Source organism: Triplophysa rosa, linkage group LG25, assembly GCF_024868665.1.
Source record: "Triplophysa rosa linkage group LG25, Trosa_1v2, whole genome shotgun sequence".
Classification (NCBI taxonomy): domain Eukaryota; kingdom Metazoa; phylum Chordata; class Actinopteri; order Cypriniformes; family Nemacheilidae; genus Triplophysa; species Triplophysa rosa.
In genome coordinates, this window is record NC_079914.1 from 1,034,119 (window position 1) to 1,047,617 (window position 13,499).

Sequence of the window (13,499 nt, forward strand, 5' to 3'; positions counted from 1 at the left end):
AAGAAAACTTTGATGCCAAAATATAACAACAACTAAAGTTTATGTTCCAGCACCAACGAGCACACAGACGGTATCAACATAATATTATATTATATTATAATATAGTAACCATGTTTTTATAGTCTTAGTATTAGCCAAGTATATATGCCTATGGGCCTAACTATATTTCTGAAGTATGTCATAGAAAAAGTATATTGAGAGCAAAACTAAAAATGGAGACAGATAATTTATTGTAAAGTGAACAGACATCACTTGTGCAGTTCCGCATTGAAATCATCAGACGATGATCATGACACACTGCAGTGCTCATGGCGCCCGTTGGAGGCGCTGCGGTCATCCGCTCACACATGGCGAGCGTGAGTATGCTTGTGTATATGTGTGGGTAAGCGCGTGCACAAGATATCAGCACTGCGCTGCCTGAGATTGACACTGCTGCGAGGAGAATCCACGTACACTTATGTTTGGAGCTCTTAAATAAACTAGCAATGGAGCATCGAGGAGTGAAACTGAGCGATAAAGGCACTACGTCTGCGCTTCAATGGAGCCAAAATGGCGGCGGTGAGGAAGAGTTTGGATGCGCGGACGGTCCCGATGAAGAAAGACAGGCTGCAAAACCAGCCGAAGATCCGACACGAACCTTTCACATTCCGCGAAAGAGCAGAGAGAAGAGAGGTGCGCTGACCCCTAAGTTATATTTGACTCTTTACCAGTTATTCTGCCTAAAGGCTGTATTTCAAACTCTGGTGAGCACCCTACCTAGGCAGCGTTTTTCTGGTCATCAGGTCCAGCGCGTCTGTGTGATGCCTGTAAACGCTGTTTAGGTGTGCAGTTCGCTACACAGAGATGCTGTGCACTAACACATTATATAAGAGATGCTGCAGAATCTTTGTCGGTTAACGTTACTTGTGTTTGTTGTAGTTGTGCACCTTTCCTCCGGTAACCTGTGATTTGCCACACCCATGTGTTCACCTGAGGAACACCGAACACTTAATGTGTCTGACTGATCAGCAACGTCAGTCGTTGGACGTTTGTTTTTATTAGATGTTCAGTTAAACTGCATGTGAAATATATCCGTTTTATTAGGCTGCTAAAACGGCTAGACATACACTACCATTAAATAGTTTAGGGTCTCTCAACTTGTGTTGTTCAGACAATTGTTGTTCAGTTCGAACAACAAGACGAACTATTTGATATATGACACGTTTAAAACTAACCTAACCGCGGAGGAGTTAAGGAAACGTCATTTATCTGTTGATTACTTGAGACAGCGCTGGATTATTTCAAATTTCACATTTCACAGCAAGAATGAACGACAGGCGAATGCTTTTGTTAAGTTTTATTTGATTATATTTACATGTGTTGTGTGAACTAGTGCTGCAGCTATCGATTATTTTAGTAATCGAGTATTCTACTGATTTTCCATCGATTAATCGGGTATTCGGATAATAAATACTTTTTCTTTATTAAGGTGCAATACTAAATAAAGAGGTTTTTTTTTCTCCATTATTCAGCATTGGAGTTTGGGTTCCTCGCCACAGCAGAGCAGTGCAGTGTTGGCTTGCTCACCGGGAGACTGCATTTATTTATTTATTTATTCATTTATTTATTAGATATTATTTATTATAATGATCTTGCTTGGTCTATAAACACCATGCACTGTGCTGTGTTTTACCTTTGTGTTTTTCTTATTTGCTCCTGTAAAGCTGCTTTGGAACAATGCGCACATTGTGAAAAGCGCTATATAAATAAAATTGAATTGAATTGAATTGAATTGAATAAGACAGGGTCTCTTAAAATGAACAACTAATTTGTTTCCTTTTTAGAAAAAATATTTTTATTGCTGAAATTGCATACATAATATCTGTGAAAAGTTAACCCATTTAATACATTACATTGCCATATTACATTCAAAATGCAATATAATACAAATGTATAAATAAGAAACATTAATAAAAATAGAAAGAATAATTTCAAAGGTAAACAACTAACTTCAGCGTATGCATGATGCATTTAGTTTATCTAAATTAGTTTCTTTTTTTTAATATTAACTCAACTCAACTCAACTTTATTTATAAGCGCTTTTACAATTTTCATTGTTACAAAGCAGCTGTACATAGACATATTGACTTAAGCAAAAAATTAAAGTTGTACCTGCAAAAACAAGAAAAGTTGAAAACACAGAAGACAGACATACCCACATACAAAACACTCCACACACACAATATGCACACGTACTAACACACATAGACATAGAGACACACACACACCACGCACACACACACAGTACGTACACAGACAAGTACGCACACACACACACGCTCAGTGAGAGCACACATTTAGGATAAAGGAGAGAGAAGCACAGGTCAAATATAACAGACTATAAATTCCTATATGCAATATTAATTAAGTAAAACTTTAAAATTCTAAAGCAGCCCCCCCGGTCAGGCAGATAGTGCAAAAACAGTATGCAAACGGTGGCGAGGAACCCAAAACTCTAATGCGAGAAAAAAAACCTCAGGAGACACCCAGGCCCAACCAGGGGATTCCAGTTCCCCTCTGGCAAAAGCTGCTGCCTCTGCACAAGCTCCAGAGACTTGCACAACAAGGCTAAATAAAATAAATAAACTTAATAATAAAATAAATTATAGTTTAAGATTATCATTAATAATCTAATAGCATTTGAAATTTTGTGGTGAAGACATGTCAAGAGACCGCGTCCTTCTTTATCCAGCTCTATCATCTCAGCTCTTGTCAGGTCCCCACTTCCCATTCTCCGCTCTACCATCAGGTCAGGCCATGAACTGCATCCTGCTCGCTGTGGTAACCTTGGAACAATGAGACAAGACTGGCTGAGAGTAGAGTACTGTTCTGTACTCTTTGATGCAACAAGTACATCAGTTGTGTTTTTGGTTCCGGTTGATCTAACTAATGCAGCCTAAACCCTCTGAGAGATTTATATTATGGAAGAGTAGTGTATGCAAGATTAAAAAGATGCGTCTTTAGTCTAGATTTAAACTGACAGAGTGTGTCTGCCTCCCGGACAGTGCAGGGAAGACTATTCCAAAGTTTAGGCGCTAGATAGGAAAAGGATCTACCACCTGCACTTGATTTTGAAATTCTAGGTATTACCAACTGACAGGACGCCTGAGAGCGTAATGCACGTGAAGGACTGTAATACAAAAGGAGTTCATTCAAGTACTGAGGAGCTAAACCATGTAAGGCTTTATAGGTAATAAGCAAGATTTTAAAGTTAACGCGATGCTTTATAGGTAACCAGTGCAAGGTTGACAGAACCGGGCTAATATGTTCATACTTTTTTGTACGTGTAAGAACTCGAGCTGCCGCGTTTTGGACCAATTGGAGTTTTTGTAATAAGCCTGCAGGGCAACCACCTAACAGTGCATTACAGTAGTCTAGTCTTGATGTCATGAATGCATGAATTAACTTCTCTGCATCTGACATTGACAGCATATGACGTAGTTTAGATATATTCTTAAAATGGAAAAACGCAATTTTACAGGTGTTTACTATATTAAATAGTAATATATTTGTCCACATAAAATACCGAGTTGACCAGACTTTATTTTGGCAGATTGTCGGAAGAGGCTTATTTTTTAGTATGTCTGTTTCTTCACTCAAACAATAAAACGTTTGTGAAATAAGCTCTCAGAGCAACTCTGGAGATGATGTTCATGTGTTCATGTCCACATAAAGCGCAGACGCAGACACATTCAAGAGCATCACACGTGTAGCACGTTAAACTGTGCAGTTTATTCACTCAGACATGCAGAACAGCCAGATGGCATGTGTAAATAACAGGATTCGGCATCCACTAGTCCGCATTTAGTTTTATGGACTCGATGCAGCCGGAAAACAAGTTTCACTCGCAAAATTGACTAAAACTAAGTAAAATAGCAGTTCACCATTTCAATAAGCTATCACTTATGTATCAGCATGAGAAATACGTGTGAGCGTGTGAACTAAATGCGTGTCTCAAGGTGAATGCGTGAGGCTTGAGAGCCCTGTAACGTATAGAGTTTAGCGGGCTGTGCTTTAGTAATAACGGTCCTTAGGGAAACGCAGTGCTCTGTGTGTACTGTAGTTAAATAGATTAAACAAATCTTCGAGGCAATTTTATTTTTTTGTATTCAAATTACTCGAGTAACTCGAGGAATCGTTTCAGCCCTAGTGTGAACATGAGAAAAAGTATCCTTAATACACAATAAAATCATCATAAGAACGTAACAACACGAGACCTTTCATTTTGCTTTAACAATTAAATATATACTTTTTGACAAACACAATTTCTGTTGGTTCAAATGAATTCAGATTACAGTCTCTCTATTTAGCACCAATCAATGACAAAGCTTCTCTGTAGACTCTTTTTAAAGGGGTGGTGCAACGGTGTGTCATGCATTCTGACTTCTTTACAATGTTAAACGTGCTGTCTTCTCATGCTTACCATGGTCAACTTGTCAAAAAACGAGTTGAGAGTAGGGCTGTCGCGATAAACCGACAATAAATATCATGTGATTTATGAGTGAAGTACGGGAAAATGCTGCTCCATCCGAAAGCCAGAGAGCGCTCTCGTGCGGAAACTCCAAATACACACTGCAGAAGAAGACCATAAGTTCTAGAATCTAGGAAATGCCTATGGACAACTTTTTATCATTGTTACTCAACCCTCATCAGGTATTTTTATGATAATAAAGTATATTTATAATGATCATGTTTGACAGGTGTTGCTTTTTCAAATGCACATTATAAGCGACTTTTAGATCGAGCAGCATTTCCTACTGATCCCAGAGCCGTGCTTCACGGACAAGCTACGCATTAAAAAAAATATCGACACATTGCATATCGCAGCCAGCTTGATTTCAATAGGTTTTAGTAGTATCACGATAAATTATCGTGCAGCCCTAGTTGGGCGTATTATGTAGTATTTCTGTGCTCGATACACTCCCCCAGCGATCGTACAGGTTTCGTAAAGGTTTTTTCGAACATATAAAACTGTTTCGTAAAAACTTTTCTTTGTCCCTTATTGGACAATTCTCCCGGAAAAGCATGCGGCAGCAAGGAGAGCAGGAGAAGGAGCATGCGCAGACGTCACTTTCACTTGTGTGCAGGAGAGAGAGCATACGTTCACGAAGTTCAGGTGTTTGTTCACTGCATTTGGGTGATGAATGTTATATAAATGGTGGATATAACGCTGGATTTGGAGATCGTTTGAAACTGATATATGGAGCCGTCCCAGAGCTAAAGATGCCGGACATTTAACCGCATGCGGTGAGTGAAACTAATGTCTGTGTTTTGTTTGGCAATGGATGCGCACGTGCTTTAGTTCAGCCTACCTCTCCTACCTCTCTGTTTTTTTCTCACTTGCAAGACTACAATAAAAGTTTACTTCTATAACATTAGTACAATTTAATATTATTTCAGTGTGAAAACCAGTCTACTAAAATCTCATTAACATAGAAGTGAACTTTTATTGTAGTCTGGCAAGTGAGAAAAAAACAGACTAGAAGCTTTTCTATGACTGATAGCATTTTAATGGTGGCTTCAATTCACACCTGATCAATTTACTTAATTTACAAGTATTTGGCGGTTGTATTATTGACAGGTAAAAGCCTGTAAAAAGCCTTAAGTATGATGACCCAATTTTTTCCTATGTATTTCCAAGAAAAATAACATAGTTTTTATATTCAGAACAATATGGTCGTTTCAAAGCTGAATAAAAAATGTATGAGAATTAAAAGTCAAAGCTCTAAAACAGACATTAATTGTCGTAATCGCAATGATTTATTAGACAATTAATCGTCAGCCAAATTTCATAATCATGACAGCCCTAAGACTGCCACTAAAACTGTCGCATTTGCGGCAAAAAAATATAATTTGCGAGTGATATTTTTGCAGAGATTGCCGCGACCATGCAAATTTTAAATTGTTTCCAATGGAAGCTCCGCACTTTGAGAGAGAGAGAGAGAGAGGAATTACATTACATAAATCACATAAATGACATATATTCCGTCTAAAACAGCGTTTTGTAGTTTGCATCAGTGGATAAAACAAGATTCCGACCGATGTGGGTTTTTTGAGGGCCGATAGCGATATTAGGGAGTAAAAACAGTCCGATATTGATATATTGGCCCGATATTCTTTGTGTATATTATAGTACATTACCAGTCAAAAGTTTGGACAAACAACGGGAGGTGCTGTAGAATACAGTATATACTGTAGGCTACATAAACACATTTTATTGCAATGATCATTCAAATTATGTGATCCAACACTTATAATGACATGACAAATACAGTATATGTAATTGATGCAGGATATTTAACAATACACTTTATGGACGAAAATAAGCTTTTTTTAAATTGATTTATTAAAAATGTGAAATTCAGCAGAAATCATAGGGCTCTATTAATGTAGCAAACGAATATGATAAGCTCATTGGGAGAGCAAAAGACAGGGACATTGTTTATTTACTTTATAGCATTCCATCTTACCAACTAGGTAAGAACTTGGCATTGAATCACTATTCAACAGACTTATGCGACGAGCGCACTGCCATCTTTTGGACTGCAGAAAGATACTGCTACATTACCGATTGTACTGACATGGGATGTGGCAGTGATTAATTTTTTTCCACCGGTTAATAGACGTGTAAAAATACCGGTAGTACCGGTGACACCGTGGGTGGGGGGGTTTGCTGTGGGGTGGTCAAAGATGCGGCCGTGCGCATGATGCATTTTACTACGGTTTTTGATTTAGCGGCAATTTGGGAATGGCTTGAATTAATGGTGGGTCTAATATCTTTCTTAATAAAAACACACAAAACTACAAAAAAATGCAATGACATTTGCTTGTATTAAACACAGACCTACAAAATGAATAACCACTAGGGGTGTAACCAGGGCCGGATTATCCAATGGGCATTATGGGCACCGGCCCAGGGGCCCATGAAAGGGGGAGAACATTTCACATAACAATGTTTTCGCTATGTTCATTCTGCCGTGTGCCTCTCTGGCCCGCACACACGCAAGTGCGCACACAAAACAGTGTTTCTAACGTACGCAAGTCTGTCTCTTGATATAGTAACTTTTACAAGCCCTTTAGCAGCTTTTGTTCAGGAGAAGCACAAAGCGAAATATCCAGCGACCTTCCGATAAAGCTTTCATTCAGTGGAAAAATGTCGCCAGTGCTGTCCCGCGAGCGCAAGGCCACTCTTTCCACACGCAGGGATCGTCTTAGTGAGCGGCAGGAAGAAGCAGCACATTCCACAGGTGACTCCTGAATGAAATGAGTACAAAACAGCATTTCCAACAACCTGTCACTGTTATCTACTGTTTGAATGTATAAACATGAACACATTTCGTCTGTAAATATGCATATGGTTACCTAGACAAAGGTTGTATGAAAGAATATAGCCAAAATCGCCGCTTTTTATGATGATTTGTTAGATGTCGCGTTTAGTTAGAACTGACAGTAGAAACTGAAAATATGTAAATGAAAACGGCTTTATTGTTGTAAATATAATCTATAGGCTAAGTTAGAATACCCTCACGGTTCTCTTTAAAATCTCAAAAAATAAGATTTTTTTACATGTATTTGGTGGTGTTTCTTCGCCAATAATGAATTTTGATATAATGTTGATCAGGTCTAACTGCCTTACTTTACCGATTTTTAGCCTTCGTTATTAGAAAATCCAGAGTGCTTTTACATACATTGCAAAATGTTTACTTACACAGACTCGTGTAAGTATACCTATAATATTCGTTAATGCAGTTTAACACATTACACGCTTGCATAAGAACGTGAGTCGCGAGGTGCTTGTTACACAAATGAAGTTTATCAAATTGACAAATTACTCTTATAGTATAATCATTGACAAAGACTCCCCATTAATTCTTAGAAAAATGAATATGTTTATTAGAAAATATTTGAGAATTACTTTTAAGAATATTCTTAAGAACGTCCTATAATTAATCTTAATAAAGTTCTTATATTTTCTCTTAAAAACAGTTTTGTGAATCCGGCGTGTTTGTTTGTGAATTATGAAAGAATCTGATAGAACTGAATTAATAGGTAGAGGTGAGGCAGTGTGTGCTTGGAAATGCCAGCGAGTTACAGTATGCAGGGAGATGTCTTGATATTGTTGTTGCTGGCCCAGAAAAGCATTGCTGTGTTGTAAATCCTGCATGATGGAGAATGTGTACAGGTGTTGTTATTTTCTTTCAGGTTGTGATCATAGTTTGTAACTTGGCAATGTAATCCTGTATAAGATGTAGGTGATCCTACACGTAGTACCCTGTAGGCTATTTCTTTAAACTTTATTGTGCGCCCGCGCGTATGGGGGGGTCTACAAGACACTTGTGCCCAGGGGCCCCTGGATTCTTAATCCGGGCCTGGGTGTAACGGTTCTCAGTAAAAAAAACGAACCGCACGGTTCTCCACCAACGGTTCGGCAGCTCATCTTAAATCTGACGATGCAATTATAATATGGTTCGTTAAAAATTATAATGCGTAAAACAGACTGACAAAGTTCAGCTAATGTATGTTTGTCGATGGATACACATTTAATACCTATAACAAATCAAATAACGTAGACAAATTTCAATAGGATTGTCGTATGCTGTAATATGACCTGTCATTTATGCTTTCATCACCCGGGTGTTGTGAGCGCGCGAGTGCAGGTGAGACCTGAACAGCACATGTTGCTGTTTAAACTACACTCATTCAAGCCATGCCATTTTAAACATTTAAGTGCAAGATGATGCACAAGAAAACTAGCTTGTGCGCTGTGAGAAGATCCGAAGCGCGCATAAGGAAAGTCTCGAGACATGGCGCAAATATTGAGTTGTCTTTAAAGCGCTTAAACGGACAAAATCAATCACGAAGTAGGTCAACATGCCCCTCTTGTCGAGTATCTTAACAAACATAGTAGGTTATGTCTTAAGCGAATGGACAAAACAGAAGAAAAACAGCGCATGTGTACAGTATCAGTGAACTGGATCTGTTTCATTCCTCTTAAAGCGACAGCAGCATATTCCTGCTGTCTGTTAAAAGTAAAGGAAATCACTCTCTGCTTGTGACTCAATAGCTTCTGTAACTTCAATTATGATTCATCTTTATTTAAATGCAATGTTATGTTTTATTTGATTACATTAATCCATTTCTACCTTGAAAGGTATACAGTATACACAGTATCTTATTTTATTTTCTGCTTTGCTCTGTTGTTTTATTGGTGCTGTTACTTGTAGCTTGATTATTTGTTCTTATTTTTATTTGTCAGTAGTCCCTTTTCCCTGAACATAGCACAAACCGAACCGAAACCGAGACCCTAAAACCGTGACACAAACCGAACTGTGAGTAATTTGAACCGTTACACCCCTAATAACCACTGCACACACTATGCGAAAAATAAGAAATGAAAATAAAAAACCTTTACGTTAAATAAGTTGCCTATATTAACAAAACGAGTAATCACGGCACACACTGTGCATAAACAAATAAATAAGAAATGAATAAGAAAGGGAATACGAAACGAAACATTTATGTTAAAGTGGCCCTAACACACGCGGTTTCTGCCAGTCTCATATTAATCTTGAGTAACTATAGAGTAGTATTGCATACTTCGTATCTTCGAAGAGTATTTTTATTTTGATCACTTTTATAAAAGATAGATACAGCTGTACGATTATTTCTGAAAACATATAGGCTTAGCGCGTGCGCGGGGGGGGGGCGGGGTGGGTGCGGGGTAGGCTGAACTAAAGCACGTGCGCATCCATTTCCAACAAAACACAGACGTCAGTTTCACTCACCGCATGCGGTTCATGTCCGACATCTTTTAGCTCTGGGACGGCTCCATATATCAGTTTCAAACGATCTCCAAATCCAGCGTTATATCCACCATTTATATAACATTCATCGCCCAAATGCAGTGAACAAACAAACACCTGAACTTCGCGAACATATGCTCTCTCTATACATCTTTAGAGTAGAATTAGTAGAATTCACTCATACGATTTTTTACATTTTTATTAAAGTTGCAGCAAAAATCAACCCACTTCTTTTAATACTACAGACCCAAGATAAAGACAATTTATTTTTCATTTCAGAAAAAATGAAATAAAGCAATTTTTGTTTCATAAACAGAAACAGACAAGAATAAAGTTGTGAAAATAAGTATTTTATTGTTATCTTAGACTTTTGTGAGATCAGTACAAAAATGAAAAAGGTAAATTAAGTGACATGTTTAGTTATATTTTATTATTTGTACTTCTTTTCAGTCACAGAGTTCTTCAATTTAAGAGTTGTTTGGGAAAGAGAAGATTCTGTAATTTAATGCAGCTTGGAGAACTGCATTTAGGGAAATTTGGGGAAATTGTAATGTTCAATCATTTATGTAATGAAAATTAAAAAATGTGCATTGAAGAAAAGTTAATATGGTTTTATATACAGTATAATGTCAATTATAGTTTGTGGATAGAAAATCGGAATCGGCAAAAAATCGGAATCAGGAGGTTTCACTTATAATAAAATCGGAAACCGGAATCGGCAAAGAAAATGGCAATCGGTGCATCTCTATATACTACAGTAACTAATGTGGACAAATATACCTCTATTGTATAGTACAAAAATGAAATACACAGAACTTAGACAAAATAAAACAAATTTACGTAAACTAAAAATTATATGGCCCTAATTTATCCATCTGTATGTAACATTAATGTCATTTGTCAGTTACCTGCCTATTCATGTTAGGGCTGGGCGATATGGCAAAAAAGTAAACTCGATAGTTTTTTTCTATATTGATTGATAACGATATTTATTTCAATATATATTTAATTAAAAAACTGTATTTAAAATAATCTATTTTAAATACAGTTTATTAACAAAAGTTAACCTTTAACCAGTTAAAATTCAATTAAATGAATGCACTGTTGCAACACAGAGGATATTAGAATTTTTTTTTTTCATTTTGACTCAATTGACTCGTTAAGTAAAGGGAGTGTTCATTCAGTACATTCAACCAATGAAAGGGCTTCGTTACTGCGTACATTCGAACGCTATTGGCTCAGCACCTGCGCACATACATAACGCTGCAATAATGTCTTGCACGAGTAGTGGGATTCATTCAATGCATTCAGTGAACCTTAAAGACAATCTCACATAAACTGTAGTACATTTCTTTAATCATGCAAGCATCTTACATACAAGGTTCAATATTTTAATGTGCATACAAACTCACTTCATTACATGTCTAATCTGTACAGGGCAGCGCTGGTTTGTTTCATATGCACCAGCTCATGTTAGCAGATATGTTAACGATAGACATAAAAACGTTTGTGCTTGAGTTTCGAAGTAACTTGCTTGCAATTGCGCCTCTATTCCCGCCTCCTTCCTTCCCTACATTGAACTTTATTACATTGGCCAATGTACTAAAGTTCAATGTAGGGAAGGAAGGAGGCGGGAACTGGTGTCGTGCCGAAAACACACTCCCTGCCAGATTATGCACCCCCCCCTCCCCACAATGGTTAGGGTGAGGATTAGGTGTTAGGGGAGGGGTTAGGATTAGGATTGGGTGTGGGGAGGGGTTAGAATTAGACAATCGGACAGCGTGTTATTGAAGGGGGTGCATAATCTGGCGGGGAGTGTGTTTTCGGCACAACACCGGCGAACATTAACAAACTTTAATTCAAAAACAAATAAACCATAAACAGCCATAAAACAGGCCGGCAGCCCCTCACGGACGACTGCCGGCCACACAAACATAAACAAACTTAACCTGTTTCCGGGCCCGAGTCCTCTCTCTCCATGGTCCGGTCGCTCGTCCTCTTATGCTCCCGAGCTCCCCTGTGAGGCATGCGGGGACCGGCGGTCGCACAGCTGGCACTCGTTGCCACTTACGCTGCCGGCCCCGCCTTACCCGCCCCACGGCTCTCGCCCCGCCTTCCTCGCTACAGACTCCTATAAGAGAACACAATTCCTTTAATATCAGTGAGTGTTTTTGGGCCCGTCCGTTGTTGTTTGATGAACATTATAAACAGAGATCTTTATTATGCTGCTGCCCCTATAAGAGCTCGCGCAATATACTGGAACACGTGTTTTGATTCCCAACTGTTTGGTCACAAAACAAACTGAATACCTTTACAAAGTTTCTTGTTAATATGGGAATTTTTAGGTTATTTTGTGTTAATATGTCCATTTCAGAGTAAGAAGGCGTGAAAGAGAACTCCGTTTAGTATTTTGTGCTCTGACTCTCTGGGCGCGCGCATATCTCAAACAACCCGCGAGACCTGAAGGCTTTTAGTGATTATTCTTCATGAAAGCTGCATTGATACACGTTTGGCTTCTATCAATAGCGACTCACAAATAAATAGTATTTAGCGTGATGTGTAACGTTTTGTATGCTTTGCAGTATTGTTAGAGATCTTTATACAATAGTTCAGTGCTTAAAGTTTAAACACGTGTTTCCTGCATTAGCTTCACATGCATACAATACTTGCACACAAAACACATGCAACACATTTCGTTATCTTTGCTGTTTTGTACCTTAGCAGGGGAAATTCTTGTATTCTGCATATTTATTTAAGTTGCAAGATTGAGCGCTTCACTCGTCTGCTCTTTCAGTCCTTCGCCTCTTACCCGTAACCCGTGAATTACGTCTTTGGGGGCGGGGCACTGATAGATAAGTGAATGGTTGAAGGAGGGGAAACGAAAATAAGTGACTGAATGTGCAGCTTGCGCAATATAACATTTCTGCGCATTAAATTTATAATATGCAAAAAATTATATATTGATCAGTTTGACAGTCGCACCGGTGCGACCATTAAGAAAAACTTGTCGCACTGGCAGGAAAATTTGTCGCAAAATGAGACCATTTAGTCTAGCGTGTCAGAGCATTGGTTATGATTTTCGGACGGATCAGGCCTTAACTTAACATTCTTAACGAAAAAGTTGTCAATCGTTCTGTTCATCTTCTCTCATCATCCACTCTCTGTTTATCTGACGGGCCTAGGCTACTCACCTCTCTGTCCGACTGCAGCACAGCATTTTCAAACGTACACACACGTACATGAGTATCTGGACCACGGCCAGAGGGGTTCTGCCCTTCACTATCTCTGATTGGTTTAGACCATGATATGGGCCTAATGTGTCTGTTGTTGAACCACAGGGAGACTTTCGCAGAGACTTTTTTCCCTCGAACGGCTGGTCGCACCGGTGCAACCTCAGATTTTTTTTAATCGCACCATTGAGAAATTAGGTCGCATGTGCGACCAAATTGGTCGCACTCTAGAGCCCTGACTTATCTCAGCGCACAGACATACAGACAAACAAAAATCGGCAAACAGATAAATCGGTCGGGCTCTGTTGGCCGTTCAACGTATCTACCGTTAAACAGTTGTCGAATGTTGAATGTTTAGCTGCACACTTTCCACTCTTTTTAACAAACGGAAGCGTCTTGCTGAAGCCATGAACAGTATCTCCCTCTT

The 13,499-nt window shown here is 38.6% G+C and overlaps 1 protein-coding gene across 9 annotated transcripts in view; it reads left to right on the forward strand.

Annotated features, from left to right (window-relative positions):
* Positions 1-337: 337 nt before the first annotated feature.
* Positions 338-13,499, forward strand: part of tasora (transcription activation suppressor a) — a 91,573-nt gene continuing 78,411 nt past the window's right edge. For all 9 annotated transcript variants that reach the window (XR_008962067.1, XR_008962069.1, XR_008962066.1 and 6 more), the window contains exon 1: positions 338-672. Coding sequence is in view for 5 of the 9 variants with exons in the window: in XM_057325552.1 (XP_057181535.1) it covers positions 486-672 (187 nt within the window). In the remaining 4 variants the exon portion in view is untranslated. The remainder of the gene's footprint in view (positions 673-13,499) is intronic.